The sequence below is a fragment of the Cebus imitator genome, unplaced genomic scaffold, assembly GCF_001604975.1.
Source record: "Cebus imitator isolate Cc_AM_T3 unplaced genomic scaffold, Cebus_imitator-1.0 Scaffold406, whole genome shotgun sequence".
NCBI lineage: Eukaryota > Metazoa > Chordata > Mammalia > Primates > Cebidae > Cebus > Cebus imitator.
The window spans coordinates 2,404,612-2,424,862 of record NW_016107721.1 but is presented as its reverse complement, the minus strand read 5'-3'; the positions used below and the strand labels follow the sequence as shown (position 1 = coordinate 2,424,862).

The 20,251-nt window shown below is 36.3% G+C and overlaps 1 protein-coding gene across 2 annotated transcripts in view; it reads right to left on the bottom strand.

Moving 5' to 3' along the window:
- Nucleotides 1-12,382, bottom strand: part of RAB11FIP2 (RAB11 family interacting protein 2) — a 41,733-nt gene extending 29,351 nt beyond the window's left edge. Inside the window, exons 1-3 of one of the 2 annotated variants that reach the window (XM_037731567.1) lie at nucleotides 11,355-12,382; nucleotides 5,769-6,211; nucleotides 4,619-5,087 (exon numbers count right to left, since the gene is read on the bottom strand). In XM_037731567.1, coding sequence (XP_037587495.1) covers nucleotides 4,619-5,087; nucleotides 5,769-6,211; nucleotides 11,355-11,707 — 1,265 coding nt within the window. In that variant the 5' untranslated portion in view covers nucleotides 11,708-12,382. The remainder of the gene's footprint in view (nucleotides 1-4,618; nucleotides 5,088-5,768; nucleotides 6,212-11,354) is intronic. The other variant, XM_017509110.1, reaches the window with a different exon arrangement.
- Nucleotides 12,383-20,251: the final 7,869 nt, after the last annotated feature.

The following is a 20,251-nucleotide window of genomic DNA, read 5'->3' as shown; positions in this document are numbered from 1 at the left end:
GAAGGAAGGAAGGAAGGAAGGAAGGAAGGAAGGAAGGAAGGAAGGAAGGAAGGAAAAGAAAAGAAAAGAAAAGAGGGAGAATCAACAAATTTGGCTTGATGAAGACACCCATCATTTCCACTTTTAAGTGAAAAAATAGCTTAGTGGTAGCATTATTTATAATTTATTATTTGTTATATTATATATAATTTATTAAAAGATAATTTGTTGTGAACAAATTATTAAAAATGGTATAACAAATATCTGGGCACATTTGTTTTTAGCAAATGATATACTGCTGATTAAAAAAAGGATTACTTTGCAAATTATGGGATAAACCATAGGATAAATTAGTTGACAATTTATTTGATAAATGATAAAAAAAATTAGTTGATACTGATGATGCTAAACAACCCGTGACTTAAAATTAAAAAGCAAGACTAGTAGCAATTTTAAAATACAACTTAGTACCAATAATAAACTGAGAAAATATTCTCTTGAAGATTACAAGAACTGCAACTCTACTTACTGTATACTGTATGTGTCGTAGGAGTTTTACAGCATGCCAGCATTGGACAGCATCCCGACTTCTTAGTAGCAAGCTGATTTGGCATCAATGGCACACACAATATTGTAAGCTCACTAAACCCAATTCAGCTTCCTTCTTGGTAAACAGCTAAGTCACAGTTCTTCACAAGTTAAAGTGAGGTTGGAACATGGGTGAGCTCTAGCCAATGGGACATATGTAGAAGTAACACATACCGTGCTTGGCCTGCCATACAGAAATGACCCTCCTTTGATCCTCTCTCTCTTCCCCTGCTGCACTGATCTTGGAGGCCATGTGTTAAATGGTAGCACCACATGAAGGAAGAAGCCTGGTTCCTGAGACTGTGCAAAGCCCGGTGAATGCACAGAGCAAAGCACTCACTTTTCCTATCACCCTCTCAGTGAACAGCTTTGTGACAAGAGCGAACAATACACTTTTACTATGATAAGCCATGATACCTGGCATTATTACAGCTGACAACCTATCCTTATAGACAGTTCTTAATAGACTCCAGAAATGTACTATTTAGATTGAATATTACATTTTAGTAATCCTTTAAAACTTAGATTTTTAACAATGTTCAGTTATACACAGAACTGCATACATCTGCCTTTATGGATATGTTTTCAGTCTATCAGAAAGATCTTCACAGCCCACGCAAGCAGGTCTGGAAGTAGGAGGCTAACTGAACAAGAGTAGCATTTTAGGAAACGGGTCTGCTATACTGTGTGCATTTATTCAAAATATCTAATACACTACCTACCAAGCATCACACTGGAGACTCAGGGCAAAAAGAGGAATGAAATGCAGATCCTGCCATCAAACTCTTCATGGTAGTGGTTATGAAAAGTGAGACTAAGCTGTTAGTGAACAATGTCATGCCCACGTAAGACTTACGTAAGCAAATGCTGCAGCACAGTGAACAACTATGTCTCCCTATGAGAACAGGAAAGGCTCCAAAGAAACAGGGGCATTAAGAGACTACAAATTAGTAACTTTGGGAAAAAGTGTTTCAAAGAGCCCTGTTCTTTGCTGAAGTAACCCAAGAAAATGCCTAATTTCCTCTATCAGTTTTATATAAAACGATGGGACCTATTCCAAGGACAGAATCAAAATGTGGTATTTTCTGTGGTTTCCAAAGTGCTTTCTTCAGGTGGACTTTACTTACACTAAGAAATAAAGTCTAACTTTTTTTTAAAAAAAGTGTACCTTAGTATATCTTAAAATTTTTGGCATAAAGAAAATTCTCCAGTTTTAATCATATACATTATTCAACCAGAGGGTAACAATATGGTTCCTAGGTACCTGCAGTCACAAGTGAGCCAGTTCACTCACCAAGAAGGAAATGCAGTTCCAGAGCTATATATTTTACCCTTAAATTTGCTCAGCATTCTCACAAACACTGGACACAAGAGGCCAGGAAACTATAAATAGGTCTATTTAGTCCTCCTGAAAAAAATTCACAGCACGTGTCCTACTGATGTGAGTCCGTAGCTCCAAAAGTGCATGCAGTTAGGCTGTTAATGTGAGAAATTTACAATGTCCCAGATAACTGAGGGTTGATACTGGGAGGAAAAATAGGAATATATCATTATGTAAAGACAATGCTACCTTGGCAATATCCTCCTAAATTCCACTCAAGATAAAGCTGCTTGCCAAAAGTGTGAACTGCACTCTCTTTCTGGGTCTATTTATATTCAATTCTTCTTTTTTATAAGATTAAGTAGAATTATCCCTTTACTGCAAATGTTTCACATTTACCACACGGATGGTTTGTGATGCAAAAAGAATAACTTCCTAGGAATCCACAAATGTTTCCTCGTGTCTGGCATTCCATAAATATGAAGAAGAGAAAGTCATAAAACAAAAAACAACTTTTTTTCATACTTGCAATCGTTTTATACATCATAAAACTTCTCTAATTTTGATAGAAACAGCCATTAATAATAAAGTAACTGAAAACAAAGCCTAGATCTGTCAAAATGCCACACTCACTTTTAAAACCCATAACAGTCCATGTAAACAGCTCAAATATAGAGGAATTAAAGATTTGAGAATACTCAATAAGCTTTTTTTTTCCCATATGCACCCATAATGTAAAAAAATTATTTTCCTACCATTTTCCATTTTCTTGCTTTTCTTTGACTCTAAAATAGCTAAACTGCCCAATTTCCAAGTTATCTCAGACAGTTGTTTCCAACAAACTTCTGTAAAAAAAAGTTTGGTAAAGGGGGAAAGAAACAAATATATTTCTACTTACCCTTATAATTTAAGATTTAATGTAATATGGGAAGTACGCTATATAAAATATCAAAATATTTTTGAATGGCATATCAAACCTATGAAGTCTTCAATAAAATATTGATAGCATACAATAAAAAGGTTATTTTCCAGAGCATGGTCTATAAACAGAACTGAATACTCTCTTAAACCATGGCAAATATCCATTTATAGGTAAAAGAAAACAAACAAAGTACAATTCACTTTGAAAATTTTAAATGCAAGTTTTTAAAATATCCTGTAAGATATATAAGAGAGGTGGGATGGCACAGCCTAAAAGCATGATTGACTGTTAACACTGGATTTGCTGTTTCTAGTGGAACAAAACAAAGCACTGCTTTTTAGTAAAATATAACATGACAATACATCAAACATAATTGAAGTCACTATTTATGGGTTCTCTATTTGGGGCCTGCCTTTGTATTATGTACTTTATATATAATATCATTTATCCTCACTGAATCCTATCAAGTGGGATTATTTTCCTTGTTTCAAAGATGGAGATGCTGAGGTTTATGGAGGTCACAGCACTTCTAAGCCAGCATTCCCATTCAGGTCTGTACATTCTACATCACTGTCTTGAAGAAAATCTTCTATTACATGGCAAACACTCTAGCATGCTCTTCCAAGATAATCACAGTCGTCTCTCAGTATCTGAGAGAGACTGGTTCCAGGACTCCAAGGATACCAAAATCCAGGGATACTCAAGTCCTCTATACAAAATGGTACAGTATTTGCACATATACACAAGCTCCCATGTATTTTAAATCATCTCTAGGTTACTTAGAACACTTAACACAATATAAAGCTATGTAAATTGTTGTTACACTGTACTGTTTTTTAAATCTGTATTTTTTAATTCCTATATTGTTATTTCTTATTTATTTTTTAAACACTTTCAATCCATGGTTGATCAAATCAAAAAATGCAGAACTTGCAAATACAGGGGGAGCAACTATATTTAAGATGGCAATAAATTTATCCTTTGCTTTGCTTGAAGTTTCCTTAATCAGCTATTTCATCATTTACTTCTGTAAAATCCATAACCATATTTAAATTTATTGCTTAGCATATCTAACTTTAAATCTATGTAAATTTATATAGATAGATATATATAGATATAAATTTAGATATCTAGATATAAATTTAGATATACTAAGAAATAAGAAAAGCACCATTATATATATAACTGATACTCAAAGTTTGAAAATCCAATCTTTCTTGTGAGTGATTATTTCTGACTAGAAATCATCATTAGATCCCTTAGGTGTACCTACAGAACCCATGAGGGCCACTGAATTCCAATAACAAACATTCTCAAATAAAAACTACTTCTAAATAGCCATTTATTAAGGATAATTAACATCTATTAGGAAAACCATTAATACTGAAGCTGGTACTTTAAGAGTAGCCCATGGGCTGTTGCTGGTCCTTTCCAGATAACTCAAGAACAAATTCCTAGAAACATATCACCTAAATTTCTGGCTTGAATTAACAGCCACTGGCAATTCACTCACTCCATGTTTCATCACAAGCCATGTTGTTTTCTAAGTTTCGGTGAGTTTCTGGCTCACATAAGTGGAACGGAGACCAGGACAGAGAATAAGAGTCTTTTATCTTCTTATGATAAAAAAGTTCAGCTCCAAATATATATGCAACTGTGCTTGGCTCTATAATTTAATTATAGAAATAAAAATATTCTTCAAGTAAAATAAAACAACTTGAAAATATTCTAGTATTTAAAAGAAATATCTGATACTTTCAAGTACAAGATTTTCCCAAGTAGTAGAACTTCCCCCATATTAAGCTTACCTTGAAGATGGCATTATATTGGAAGCCCTGAATTTTGCTGTAAATGGATTTGTTGACTCATAATCAAAATAGTCCTGGCGATTTTCACTAAATGCATTAGGTGATTTCAAGTCACAAGGGCTATCAGATCCCCCATTGTTAAGTTTATCAGATCTTCTGCTATCTTTTTTTCCAGTAACTCTTTCAAACAGGCTAACTTTCTCCCTTTTCTCTCTTTTATTTTCTTTTCTTATTTCAATTGGTTTTGAAAATAAACTCATGCTGCTGTCCCATGTTTCACTGCTTTCTTCAAATGGATTTTTCTTCCTTGGCAGTGTTGCAAATTTTTGGGGTAATGAAGCAGTCACATTTGTAAATGGGTCATTTTGTCCTCTGAAACACAATTCACCTTCATCCACAATGCTGTCAGGTTGGTTCATTTTAGAAGTATCAAAGCTTAATGTTCTTCTGTGTGGAGATTTGAGACTTCCTACAAACAATTTTGTAGTTAGTACATAATCAGTGACACATGACATCACACTACTTGACACATTCTGTGTGTATTCTGCTGTTTTTAGAATGAGAGCAATTAGCTACTTAAACTTATTAACCTTCAAAAAATCAAGGAAAACAATCTTAAAATGCTAAGGTATAGCAGTCTGAAGTACCTAGGCTAATAACAATTACCATATTGCTAGACCATTAGTAATTTATTCAGCTCACAATCATATAAACTATGATGTCAAAACTAGAGGTTCTGCTTTGCATGATAACACTAAAAATTCTCAAAGACTTTTTCATTAGCATTAAATTTAACTTACTTCTGGAAACGTAAAAGTTTTCTTCTAGGGACTTTATGATGAATGGAACATTCATTTATGCTGAGGGTTTTGAGATAGCAGAAACAGCAGTAAAAAAGGCAGCCAGGCCATGAAAGGAGATTGGAACTCATTTTATTATCATCTAATAATATAAACACAAACGCAGACAAGCTCTACCTTCAAGGAACTTACCAATTTAAGGTATAGTAGGTACTCAATATTTGATGAGTGACTAAATTTAGAAAATGCTATAAAGCAACTGCTATTTTTATTTTCTAAATTTAGAAATTAAACTTTAAAAACTAAAAGTGTAGTTCAGATCAATGAGGACACAAGAATGTGGCACTCACCACTTTCTGGAACTGCTCCAAAGGAATCTAACTGGTGTCTGAGAAGATGTGTTTGACCTATGGTGCCAGCCTTCAGTTTCTCAGAAGACAAGTGGGACCCAGATAAATCAGACATTGAATGCGCTGATGAGAGTCGCTGAGGACCCAAAAGAAAAGGCTTTTTTGGTTTGGATTTCATCTGTATTTCACCAGCTGAAAATTCAGTATTGGCGTCGGGCATGTGAGTACTTGGAATGATTGCAGAAGATGTATCAGAAAATGTTCCATCATTTTTTCTGCCTTTCATCTTATCTTTTAACTTTGCAAAAGGAGATCTGGTTTTGTCCTTTATTGATAAGTCAAACATACTTGCAGTCATATTGTTCCTCATAAATTGAATATTGACCTTTATCTCACCCCTGTTTTTGATTCGTTTTCCTTGTTTGGATTCTAATCTAAACCACCTTAAACAGAAGAAAAAAAAAATGGATTGTAACACATAATGAAAAGAGGATACTGAGTTCTGTTACATACAAATAGCTTTTTAGGCAAGGTAGCTATATATAAAGGCAATCAAAGCCCTTAACAAGAATCTGTCAGCCACAGCATTTCAGGGTTTACTCATTGTTTAGTTTAATGATCACTGTTTCTGTGGTATAAAATATACTGCAGGAATAGGTCTTTAGCAAGTTTGAAAATGTTTTTAGATAATCTTTTCTTTTGTGATTTGAAAATCACTCAACATCAAAAATTTGTATCAATGATAGAAGTTTTCCATATGGGATTAAGTGTTGCTCATGGTCTAAGGACATTTTGTGACATTAAAAGACACCAAGGCAGAGACTTTTAAAGAACTCATCAATACAAATTGTTTTGAGCAATATAAAATGAATACTGATGACATTTTAATACAATAATAAATACCTGGCTCCATCCCAAAATATTACTTACGTAAAAGTAGCAAAAGAATTTTGTTAACATTGGAGATCACTACATACAGCTTGCTAATCATTAAAACAGCATATGATGTGACTTAGATTGATATAAAATGGATCAAAGTCTTTTCCTGAATATGCAAAATAAGTAAAATGCAAGTGACAAAAAATAAATCTTGTGACATCTTCAAAATAAAAAAAAAGCTAAAATGCTTCCTGTTTGAATTTATTTGCTTCATTTTACTACTGCTACTGTGACAATACCAAACAAAAATTATTTTGTAAATGTAGCCAACTCTTATGTTTTAGTCACTTCAATGTATTGCACTACCTATATTTAAATGATTTACAAGAAGCAATATTTTGGTTTTATAGTGTTTTAATACATGTGAAATTCTCCAGTTGTCCATGTCACAAGTGGTCATTCTGTAGGAAAACAGCCAAAAAACTACAAAATCAAGCCTGAGAGTTTCTATAATGTTTTCATGTAACTTAGCAATGAGGCATAATATCCATTCCTGCAGACAGGTTATTATTTAAATATAGCTCTAATCGAGTGTAACGAATTTTCTTAGCTACAAAGGAACTCTGATCTAATTTTGCAGTCGTTCTTTCATTGTTACCAACCGGATATGCTAGGAGAAGATTACATTTACTGTATATCAAGTTGAAATACTGGTTCACAGGTCTTCCAGGAAGAACAGAGAATTGGCACTTGATATAAATACCAGCTACATCTTAGCAAGTAACAAGAAAAATATTTTCTTGATTAACTAAATTGGAGCAATTCAAGCAATTCAGATATAGTTGCATCAAAAGTAGCAATTTTTTTAGAATATCAATATTTTATAATAGCATTAGCCTGAGAACTTAAAGAGAAAATCCCTTATGTGAGGCAAATGGTAAAATCTGAAGAAACAGGGGCTAGAAATAAGAAATGACAGCAATAAACTCTGAGAAACAGACAACCTTAAATAACATACAATTGAGCATTCAAAAGCCTGAAAATGAAGCAGATTATATATTCAGTTAACTCAAAGTTTTGGAAAACAGTCCCATTTTCAATAAGGAGAGAAACACATCTGATAAATAGTATCTCAGAAATACTCTGTAGTATCCCAGGCTTTATAGAACATAGGTGAATATACTTTGCAAGAAATGTACCAAAAAACATGCAAGCAAAAATGAGCATGTATATAATAAATCAAAGCAAATATGAGTCAAAAAAAAAATCAATCACCCCCAAAATAGAAGGGGGTAAGGGTAGTCAAAATTCATAGAATTTTGGAAATAAGACCAATAAATCATTTACTTTAACATCTTTATTTCATAGATGAAGAAATTGAGGCACAAGGAATGATATGTAACTTCCCAATGTCAGATTAAAGTCAATAAGGAAAAAAACCTAAAGTTGATGAATAACATCCGCAGGAAAATAGTTCTTTCTTTTTTGATGAACCACATGGCTGGCACATATTGCAGGACACTGTATTTAATTAGGAGACATGAGAGCTAAAGAGAAAGACAATGCAAATTTTGTATTGCTAAACTATAAGCTCCTGGAAGGCAGTCTGCCTTGCATCAAATGTTTACTCAATTTTTACTTCTAGAACTACATTCTTACAAGTAAGCTACAACTTTGTGTATTTTTTCTACATTGTTTTGTTTTTTAGTAGGGAACTGTAAAGACCAGGGTAAATAAAGCAAATCAGTGTTTGACTACAAACTGAAAACACACTATCATGTCCATTCCCCACCCTCCAAGAAAAACTGCAAAGAACTTTTACAAATATACTCATTGAAAATGTAGGAATGAAAAATAAGTTAGTTGCTTTGTTTTGAAAATGATGTAATAGGGACGTCTTAATGAGATCTTCAAGAATCCTTTCAGAGACAGCATTTGTTTTTTCCAGTCTTCAGAAAGATAAAATGAAGACGCAGCATTTGAAGCTTACTGGATTAGCTGACTTTTTTTCACCTCTGGAGTGCTAGATTTAAACTATATATGGCCTCCGTTCAATTTTTAGTGGGCACAGGTCCATGTTCAAAAACCAGCACACATGTGGGAACTATTCCCAAGCAATTGGTGCTGTGTGGTCAGAAATGGGACAAAATTGGCAGTAAGGGTGCCAGAGGCCAGGACACAGGTGCACCGCAGAGACACACACGCACGTCCTAAAATCTGCATATGTTTGAGTCATATACAACTCTAGAGACTCTGGTTGTTATTACTTTTCATGAGCATTAAAAGAAAAAATCAATATCACCTACTTCTATTGTAAAAAAAAAAATCAATGGATATTACATAACAGCAACAATGATGCTAACATTCTATTATTAAACATTGTATTATTTCTTTAAATCTCATGCCAGAACCAACCCAGACATCCTTTAAAGGAGGAGACAGAGAAGTTCTCTTCCCAGGCCCACTCAAAGAGTTCTGGCTCAGGCCCTTTTTCCCTATTCCTTGAGAGACAGAGAGAGAGAGAGAGAGAGAGAGAGAGAGAGAGATCGATTCATTTTCAAGGTAAGAAAATAAGTAATAATTTTAGCTGTCATACTTCATAGGACTTCTAAGTCAGCTGGTAGTCCTCATCAATCAAAACAGTTTTCTAAAAAGCACTGGGGAATATGCTGACACGGTTTAGCAATGTGCAGAATATTAAATATCTTTCTTGCAATATACCGGGGGCTCAAGTCTGTCTCTTACTGGGCCACATGTACAGCTGTGCTAGAAAAGGAAGCTATTAAATATATTAAAAAACTAGAAATATTACCAATAAAGATACCTCACCAAATACATGGTCCCCATTTATCCACAAAGAAAATGTTAAGGGCTTAATAACGTATGAAAGTCACTTTGAATGCAATAACATCACCAACCCTGTTGATAACATTTAAAAGTATTTTCCCCCTAAAGTTCTAACCAATAGAGAATTTCTGTAAGGAGAAGACCATAATATTAGAGTATTGCTCACATCAAATGTATTGTAACTGTGATATTGCCCATAACTAGGAGTAAAACTAGAAGAAACTGCAAAAGATTATTTCATCCTCAGGCTCTTTGGGTTCACATTTGGGCCAATTTTCACTCGGAAAAGTTATGTTTCAGAGGTCTGAAATACATGATCCATTAATATTAAAGTACTATAAATCAAGTGAGAAATTTGAAGTTGCAATATATTTAATGGTTTACATTCAAAACACTTTAAATATTTACTAAGTGTCATCCAAAATTGGCAACTTGAAACAGATTATTTGGTAATGGTCCATTTTTCACTTTCAATTTGATAAAGAATCCCTCGGAGGAAACTGAATGCCACTCTTTAGGTATCAAATAATTTTACTATTCAAATCACTGATATATATTCAACTTTACACTTCTTAAAAAACTTTCTCCTTCTAAAATATTTTAATCTCAATTAGTTTAAATATTATCCTTTTTCCTCTTGCATTCCCAGAGGAAAGTGTAGAGATCTCTCTACACTTTTATTCTACATATATTAAATATTAGGTAATGACTTGATTTAAAATGAAACAAAAAAACTACAATCAAGAGAAGCCTAAGAGCGGAAATGTAAAGAAAAGAACAAGAAATAGCTATTTTAAAAAATGTCAGGAATTAACACAACCTTGAAGAAAAATATCATTATAAGACAGTTTTTAAAAGAGCAAATAAATTCATTTATGACTGAAAGAAACACCAACACTATTTTGGAAATGGAAAGTCCTAAGAAGTTCAACCAGTATTTTTCTCCCATTAATTTCATTAATATTAATGTTCTTTTAAGTTTAAGGAGGGGGTGACTATACCTATCTCTAAAAGCATATATATTTTTTTCAATTTAAGACACAATATCCTAGTGTTAATTTATGATTTTTTACATTAAAATATATCTAACTCAAGCTCAGAAGTTATACTGAAGAGGCCATTGAAGATGTCATCGAATCATTTTATCACAAGAATTTATCATTGTCTCCCATCCTATACCATTTAATATGGTCTAAACACAATAGTTTTGCAAAACCAATTCTGAGATAATACAATAGCTCTGATCTAATCACAAATTCAAAGGAAAATGTTAGTGCATTTGAAGTTGAGGATGTGGGTACCTACTTTTAAAACTTTTTTTTTTTCTAACAGGTATGGACTTCCATCAAGGTGTACTGACCCTGAAAATGGCTGAGCTAAAATAAAGGCTACGTTTATAATGTTGAAATACTGAGTTCTAAATCTGATAATTTATCTTTTGACAGCTACAAAGTGCAACACATAAACATTTCATTGGCAAATTTAATTTCTGATCTTCCATTTCATTGATAATTGTAAAGTTTAAAATCCATTAACAATTTATACGAAGTTCTAGTTTGTCAATACTGTCTCCCAGTCCTCTTATAATGAAACAATGTTAATTTAAAATCCACCGCAGAATACTCAATTTGACAGATGTTTACCTCTAACAGAAATAGCTGATTATTAATGATTCCATTTTAAAAATATTTCACCACGAATGCTATTTTTACTTCAGATTCATGCAAATATGGTGCTTAAAACTGGGTCATATTTCAGTCCGAAAACCAACGCCCGAAGTATACGGATAATTTCCAGGAACAGAAAACCCATAAATAAGACATAAACTCCCCCAAATTTAAAATAAATTACATAACTTACTCTGTTTTCCTTCTTTGTTTGTCCTCAAAGATGTCATTGAGATTGATTGCCACCTGCCCTAAAAATTTATCCAGACCCACCAGGGACCTGTGCATGACTATAAGGAAAAGAATGTATTTCTCTGGATTCCCCTGCATTAGCAATCCAGGTAACTCAAAAGAGGCCTCCTCCTTCCAGACTGGCTCAAGGGTTTTCTCAGCTACAGAGGTGGAGTACTTTTCCTTGCCCAGCTGAATTATAGTGTATGTGTCATTGGTGCCACTTTTGCCTTTTGGCTTTAGATCTTTGGCTTGGAGCACTGTGACCTGCACGTGGGTTGGAAACCACTTTTGGGCTTGCTCGGACAGCATCATCCTGTCCTGTTTCTCTGCACACGCACAGGCAGTGCCCCTCCCGGAGGGAGAGCCTAATTCCTTAATCACTGCATCCTAAGGGCACTTAACGGAGACAGGCAGGCTCAGGGCTCCCCGACTTCCCTAAGGCCGATGTCAAAACGCCTCGCGGGGGCAGCCCAGGGGCACGGCCGCTCCGGGGGTCCCGTTTCTTCAGGAGAAACACAGGGACCCACCATCACCTGGCCGCGCCGTGAAGGCCTCGGCGCGAACCCCCGCTCCTGGCGTTTCCAACTCCCCAGGCCTGCGGGCACGTGAGGCCTGGCCACCGGGGCCCGTGCGGAGGGCTGAGGGGGTGGAGGGAGCCCACCGCCCCAATTATGCACCCCTGGCCTCCCGCCTGCCTCCTTGCGGCCGGGCAGCCTCAGACGCCTCAGCGCCTTCCGCCCGCACCGCGTTCGTCCGCTGGCCCGGCCCTGCTCCTCCTCCCGACCCCGGTAATACGAACCGCCGGCGGCTCACTCGGCCTCGCTCCCTCTAGCAAACCTCTCCCTCCTCCTCCTCCCCCTCGCCTCAGCTCCTCCTCTTGGGCGAGGGCTGGTCGCCCGGGGGGTGGAGTGGAGGTGGGCGGGGGACGCGGCCGCCCAGACGACTGCGGGACGCAGGGCGGGCCGTGAGTTGAGGGCAACGGGCGCTGGCGTCGGCCTGGCCCGGCCGGCAGCTCCTAGCGCACAGCAGGCGGCTGAGGCGGCACTTCCGGGTTGGCTTTCTCCATGTTGGTTTCGGGAACGCGAAGGGGCGGGGCCTCGAGGTCAGGGGTCAGCGCCTCCCTGGTTGCCGTGGCGACTGACGGCGCGCGACGCGGGCGCGACTGCGGGGACTCTGGGCTCCTGGCTTGTTGCTGCTTGGGCCTGGCCCAGTGGCGGGTCCTCGGGACCTGGGAGGCCTGCAGAAGCCGGCAGGTGAGCCCTGGGGAGACCTGGGCACCGCTCCGGAGAGGAGGTCATCAAGGACCTGGAGACGCCCCTAACTAGGGAGAGACCCCTTTTCAGTCTTTGAGGGCGGGGAATCTGTTTTCTCTGTGTCCTGGATGCCTAGTGCCAGGCACTAGCAGATCCATAAATGGTGTTGGAACGAATCGGGCCTCTTCACTGACCAAAAGTAAACTTTTATCCAATCTCTTATCCACCCTTCCCTTTTTGAAAAGTCCGTCAATTCACTGAAAGTGACATCCCCCACCCAGAAGAGGGGCGAGGGGGAAGCAAATAGCTTCCAAAACTAACACAAAGAGTAGAGATATAGGGAGGCATTGGGCTGGCGTCCGAAGACCTGGTTCCGGCCGCGCCTCTCCCGCTATCACTGTGTGTGACCCTGGCCAAGTCATTTCACCTCCCTGAGCCTCAGTGTTTTCACGAGTAAAAAAAGCCAGTTCCACATCATGTCTAAGACTCCATCACGACGTCAAAAGGACCCCCCTGGGGACACACACTGTAGTAGACTGTGCAGATCCTGTGGAGACCACGCCCCAAACATGACTTTAGAGTTTTAGGAGATAATACATGTGCCTTTCCTGGCACAAAGTGGCACAGAAGTCTCCTTTTGCCCCTCTCTTTCTCAATTGGAAGAGACACGTACTACACCTATTGCCTTTAATTCTGTTCGTGTCTTACCTTCCCAAGAAAATTTTATGTTTTGGGACCGCCTTGTCTATCATGCAGCCCGTTCATAGAGCCTAGCATGCAGCAGACACTCAATTTATTGAATAACTTAATGCCTTTTTTCCCTTTACAAGACTAATTTTGAGAGTGAAACAATATGATACGTGTGTAAATGCAGAGTTTTTTTTTTAGATTAAGTGGCCATAAACATGTAAAATATCGTGTTTATTATTTTCAAGAAAGTTTAAAACTTCTTCATTCAAGGCAGAATTTTTCATCCCTGAGAGACAGTGTATGAAAAGGCCATGTGTGGAAAACAGAACAAAATCATCATACTGCGAATATAGCATATGAATCCCAGAGTGCACAGTTGTCAACTAAAGAAAAGTATTCTTAGGGATTTTCAAACAGTATATTGGAACAGTCATTGGTGGAAGTGCACCAAGATCTCTAAGGAGAAATAATTTGACACCTGGAACTTACAAAAACCAAATAAGCATCATGAAATCAAATTTAATTTTTAGAGTCTTTATACATTTTTAAAAGTATTCATGTCTTTATTAAAGGTTGTAATTAAATAAGAGACAATTATAATAGTGGATGTGTATTTCTGAAGAGCTTAAATTGTTTGATAAGCTTTATTAATGATTATAAATTTATTTACAAGTATCATTTCACTCATCTCTGAAACATAGCCATCTCTAGGGTGGAAGTTGGCAGCAGTAGTTCACAGCAACGCAATAACATACTCCAACACAATTCAGAGAATACTCTAAAGGCAAGAGCTGAACAACTGGAATTACTAACCTCTCTTTCTGTCGTACCTAAATGTCTTTTGAGTTTTCCCAACACCTGGCTAAAGCCAAAATTGTTTAGTTTTACTGGTGAAATCAGAAATTATGACTTAATGTTTTTTAAGTCAGGATAATAAAATAACATATTTTTGCCCCTGGGAAAAGCAAATAAACAAAAAACAAACCTAAATGAGCTAAATAGAATCTGGGATTGCATTATAAAAAGGAAATGACTTCCTATAGAGCATTTTCCTTTTTTGATTATATTAAGAGAATAAAAACATGACAGTTGAGTCAAAGATATGGTTGGCTTATAGTGAAAAATAATGCCAATTACAGAAGATCCGAGATCAAAGTGCTTCCCCCAAAATGTTTATTGTTTTACGGTTTTAAACATTCTTTTTACTAATTCTAAGATATACATGAACAACAATTTAAAAAAGAAAGGATTGCATGCATAAGGACAACATACCAGAATTGAAGAGAGTCGTTTAAAAAAAAATTCTGCTATGACTAATGATATATCCAGAAATGTTTGGTACAATTCCAAAATCAAAGTCTTGGGAAAATAATGTATTTTAGAAGAAAAATGCTGAACATTCTAATTTTAAACTGTTAACAATGGCTACAGCAATGAATAAGAATGCTTTGACCAGAAAGTTAAAATAGTCAATATGTATTCCCCAGGAGTAGAGGATTTCACAGATGAAAATATTTAATAAGTGTTGCCCCTTTCAGTAAAGTCCCATAAGGAGACTTATTCCAAACGTTGTGGGAGATTTTCCCTTTGGACAAAGGCATCTCTGAAAGTGCGTCTTGCAAATCTGTTGCAGAACAATTATAATGCTCTCATGTTTAACTAGCCCACTGGGTCAAGCAGGTTAATACTTCCATATATATTATGTAATGGGTATTAATTATTTTGCAGATGGAGATTCAGAAACATAAGGACAAGAAGAAGCTTTCTCAAGGTATCGTTAAAGTCTTTAGACTTCAGAAAAACACACACACCTCAAATATATACACAACTGAAATGTATATAAAATTCATATACATGTACATATGACAAAGCCCCACAGTCATATTGGAGATACGTAGATAGATCAGTTTCCACATAACGAGTCGAAAAATGAAAGAATATTTGGCGAATTGACTTGAAATTATTACAGCAATGAACTAGCATTTGGAGATTTTTGGTGATTGTTTTGTTTTCATCACTGGACTGATTAATTTCTCTTCTGGGATTGGGCAGTGTGGCTACAGTTTGTGATGCCCCAAAAGTAACGTGGTATGTAGTGTAAAGAGCTCTAATCAGCAGCCTGGGTCTTAATCCCAGATCTGCCTATTACTAGCTACATTTCTTTACGGAAGTCATTTTTCTTCTTTGGGCCATCTGTAAAATGAGTCTTTTACAGCAACTACCAAAGCATCCTCTAACATTTAAAGATTCTGCATAGTATATCCACATCACGAAGAAGCAAATTGCATTATAATTATCTAATTGAATTTGGTCAATATATTAAAGCAGATTTCCTGTTTATGTAACTTATTAATAAGGAATTCTCTAATTCAGGATAAAAAAATATTTTTCAAGATGTCCTGAGAGCTCTGTCTCTCGCAAATGAAGGTAATTAATGATCACAGAAAGCAAGTAAATATAAGTCTTATTAATAGGCCCTACATAAGGAAATTGACACCAACAGCTCAAGATTTAGAAGAAATAACATGTAGGTGCAAGTGGTTTTGAAAAGCCTTGAAATTTTTGATTGTAGTGATAAACATAATTTCTATTTGTATTATCTGTAGCTTTTTTTGAACTGAAAACATGCTGAGATTGGTAAGAACTTATGGAGCAAAATACACATTTACATATAAGAAGGTTTTGTGGGGAACATCTTTTAATTTCGTTTTCATAGTATCATACTATTCTGTTGTATAATTTTTATTCCTGCAACAAAATCAATGCATATTAATGCATAGAACATGAATTGATTTACTTTAACTGGTATATGGTATTGGGTGAGATGAATAAGCCCCATCTGATCTTTTCTCCTTCCAAAGGACGTTTCAGTTATTTCTAGTTTTTCAATTAGAATAAACAATGCTGCATAAACATCTATATGCAGGGATTTTTTATTTTTATTTTTTAACAATCGACAGTGAAATTATTGGGAGTTTGTGAGTGAGAATATGGAACTTCCATGGGCCTGAGCATTAGACGTGAATTCTAATCCTGGTTCTATAAACTAAGGAGTTACAGGCCTGGAAAGCCGGATTTTGTCTATGCCTCAGAGACCCATTCGAAATCCAGAATTCTCAAATTCTTTCATTATATTTACTGAGAAGCAGAGATTATTGCTATTGAAAGATGATTTTGTGTGACTACTTTGATATTGGTCTTCAAATTTCAATTGTCTCATCATCATGAGTATTTCTGAAATCTTCCAGAACGCTGTTACTTCTGTGGATTTAGGTGAGGTTAACAAGGGCTAGAGAATTTTGATTATTCCTAAAAGCAATGATTAGCAAAGTTATATAAACATATTACCTATGTACTTTGTAAACATCTGCTAATTTTTTTATGTTCAGTTAAAATCGAAGAGGGGAGGTGAGGTAGGGAATTGGGGAGAGATAGCATGGGGAGAAATGCCAGATACAGGTGATGGGGAGGAAGACAGCAAATCACACTGCCATGTGTGTACCTATACAACAATCTTGCATGTTCTTCACATGTACCCCAAAACCTAAAAAGCAATTAAAAAAATCAAAGATGGGATTATTTTTTAAACAAAGTATAAGGGATTCAAATTATAATATTTCTGGGACAGTCTGGAATCTATAAAATTTCTGCGATAATATTTCTGGAAATATGTTCATTTAGAGAACATTAAACTGGTGGACAGCTGGCAAAAGCATTTGGTGGTGGTGCTTTTTTCCTCCATGTGAGATCTAGTGTTCTCTGCCTTTCTACTTATTTGATCTATGTCAAACAAAGTAAAGGTCTTTTGTTGTGTTTTGTTTTATTTGTTATATTTTGTGTGTTTGATATAAAGCCCAGGGGGAAAGTGGCATTTTGAGGTATAGATCCAACTCTTGTTCCAGGGCCAGTTTTAAACAGTTCTCCTAAATCAACTTTCAACTGACCTCAACCACGTTTTAGTCCATCTGGATATCTGATTATAAAAGCACTTTGGGCTAAGAGCTATGTGCTTATCTTTTATACATTCTGGGTTAGGTCACCTTCAGAGCACCTATAAGTTGTAATGTAGGAAAGGACTCTTTCAAGTATGTATTATAATCATTTTCTGGTTATTGGAATGATCATGGATGATCTGCATAGCCAAAACTGAGCATAAGGTGTTGCTTAGCAATGTAGACCTAAAAGAAATTCCTCCTTTCAGGAATTATGTAGTATAGTGGACAGAAGTCATCTGGCTCAATAAAATAATGTATATGACCTTAAGCAACTTAGAATCTCTTCCAGAAAACAGTGAATTTTAAATTTCTTCTCTCCAAACTTGGATCTCAGGTTATCCACAGTGGCTTCCCAATAGATTCATATTAATGAGAAACTGCATTTTACTGTGGTAATCAAGTTTATGCAAGATGAGAAGGTATATGGTTTCTGTAATTTGTGCCTATAACTGTGTTCTTTTAACCTGAGGTTTAAAGGAAAATTAAGGAAGTTTTTTAAATGACCCTATTCCAAGTATGAAGTGTGTTGCATGAATTTCCAAGGTAGGTTTTGCCCAAATCACCTTTATAAGGCGACCTCCTTCAGTGGTCTTTGTTTTCCTTTCTGTCTACACTTGGACACTGGAAAAAAAACAGAGCAAGCCAGCTTTGTAAAAGTGAAGTCTTCTGTATTAGGCATGTCAGGAATCAAGGGCTTGTAACACTTTCTGAATGAAAATTTGCTGTAAAGTTCCTTGCATGGAGACATTTACTGAACACTATTAAATACACTCCCTGTGATAGATTTTTGTCCCCTGGAGACTAATAGCAATGTGACCTTGGGGAAATTATGTAAACCTTCCAAATTTAGGTTTCCTCATCTGCAAAGTGGGTTGTTGGGAAGATTAAATAAGGGAGTCAGGTAAAAATGCAGAGAGGGCCTGAAATATAGGAACTGCTCAAAAGATGCTTGTTGCTGTTGGCTTGATAATGTGCCCCTCCTTTTTCCAAGTACTCTCCTCCTACCTGAAGGCAAAGGCTCCACAGCAATTGGTCTGGACTGTTCCTCACCAATTAATTAAGGATCCTGAGCTGCGGCAGGTGCCCCTTTAACCCAGCAAGTGAGAAACAGCAAATGGAGATCTTGAGTTATTATTGTTTCAAGCCAAACTCAGTGTTATTGGACACTCTTTTTCTAAACAAAAGTAACATAAAATAAGCCCTTAATATATTTCAAACCTTCTTTTAAAATTCAATAATGAGTTTCTATGTATCATTTTAACAACTTTATAAAAATGAATCAGATCCTTGAGTTGAAGAAAAATAACTCCTTACTTTATATACTTATAAGTAGCAAAATTAGAAATTTATGTAATAGATCATATACCAGGTAGTATTTTAATATGTAGATTTTCACTTCAGAGAGAAGTATGACAAATTTAAAAACAAAAGTATAATATCCTCATGTGAATATTATAACAAACATTCTGCTAATCAGTGTTTCCATCCTCTCCTTCCCTTTTCTCTACCTCTACTCCCCGTTTCCTCTGCCTTTCTTCCCCTTCCCCTCCCCCTCCGCCTTCTCTCTTTTCCCTCCTCCCTCCTCCCTTCCCCCTCCTCTCCCCTTCCCTCTCCTTTACTCCCTTCTCTCTTCCCCTTTCTTTCCTGGCTTATAAACAGCAGAAATTTATTTCTCACAAGTCTGGAGATGGGAAGTCAAAAGACCAAAGTACCAGCAGAATGGTTGTCTAGCAGGTGCCCACTTCCTTCTAGATGACAGTCTTTGCACTGTGTTCTCAAGGGTAAAAGGAATGAGCCAGCTCTCTGGGGTCTCTTTTGTAAGAGTGCTAATCCCAGTGAAGAGTGCTCTGCCAGGGTCCCCACCTCCCAATATCATCACCTTGGGCTAATCAATATTTTCTAACTTCCATTTGCTACTCTAATGTTAACTCTGTTATCTCAATGTTAATAAAATAATAGCTGACATTTGCTGATGACTTACATTATACTGCATTCATTAATATCTCAATCTCATTTAATTTGAAAGAGGTGAAGCTACAGCCAATACACACATTACCACTTTTTTTCCTATCTCATCACAAAGATTGTGAGGTTTCAGAGCTCTCTTTAGGCATTGCTCACATCAGGACACTTGAAAAATAGATCCTTCGTATCCTTTGGACAACTCTTAGACTTCAATTGGCTTTAAGCATTATCAGAGCATCCTTGACATGATGCCAGGGCATAACACCGCTTCCGTGAAAGCATAGGGATAACAATGGCAAAACATAATTGATCTATTTCGTGCCCCATGACGTACTCTGTGAGCAGCAGCATCAAATACTGTGGTGTTTGGCATCCATAAACTGCAGAGAAATTGAAATATATTTAAAAGCTTTATGCATGGACAGTGACCTAGGATATCACTCAACTCTACTGCTTTCATAACCAAAGGTGAAAATGCTAATAGTCTGTTCCTTGTGGAAAAATGTTGAGTTTTCATTCAGGAGACTAATCCTCACACACTAACTCAACCTACAGTAGACACTTGCTGGAGAATAAAAATAATGCATTTAAAACCATTTCGTAAACTATAAATAATTTTACAAACATGAAATTTTATCACAGTTTTAGTTTTGTATCTATTAAATATATGCCTATTAATATGCACACTTTTTTCTTCTAGCATCAAAGCTTGCCTAAAATAACAGTGGAACATTTAAAAGCAAGAGAATTCTAATTTACCATCGTTCAAATTATGTTAAATCCAATTCAACTTTATAAGCTAAGGAGCATGTGAAGGATAAATAAGAACTTGATAGTTAAGAAGATAAATATATGCAGATAAATATATGTGATGAGTCAAATTGATTATAACTATATACTGTATTAAAACAGACTAAATTTAAATTTATTATGAAATGGCAAACCTAGTGCCT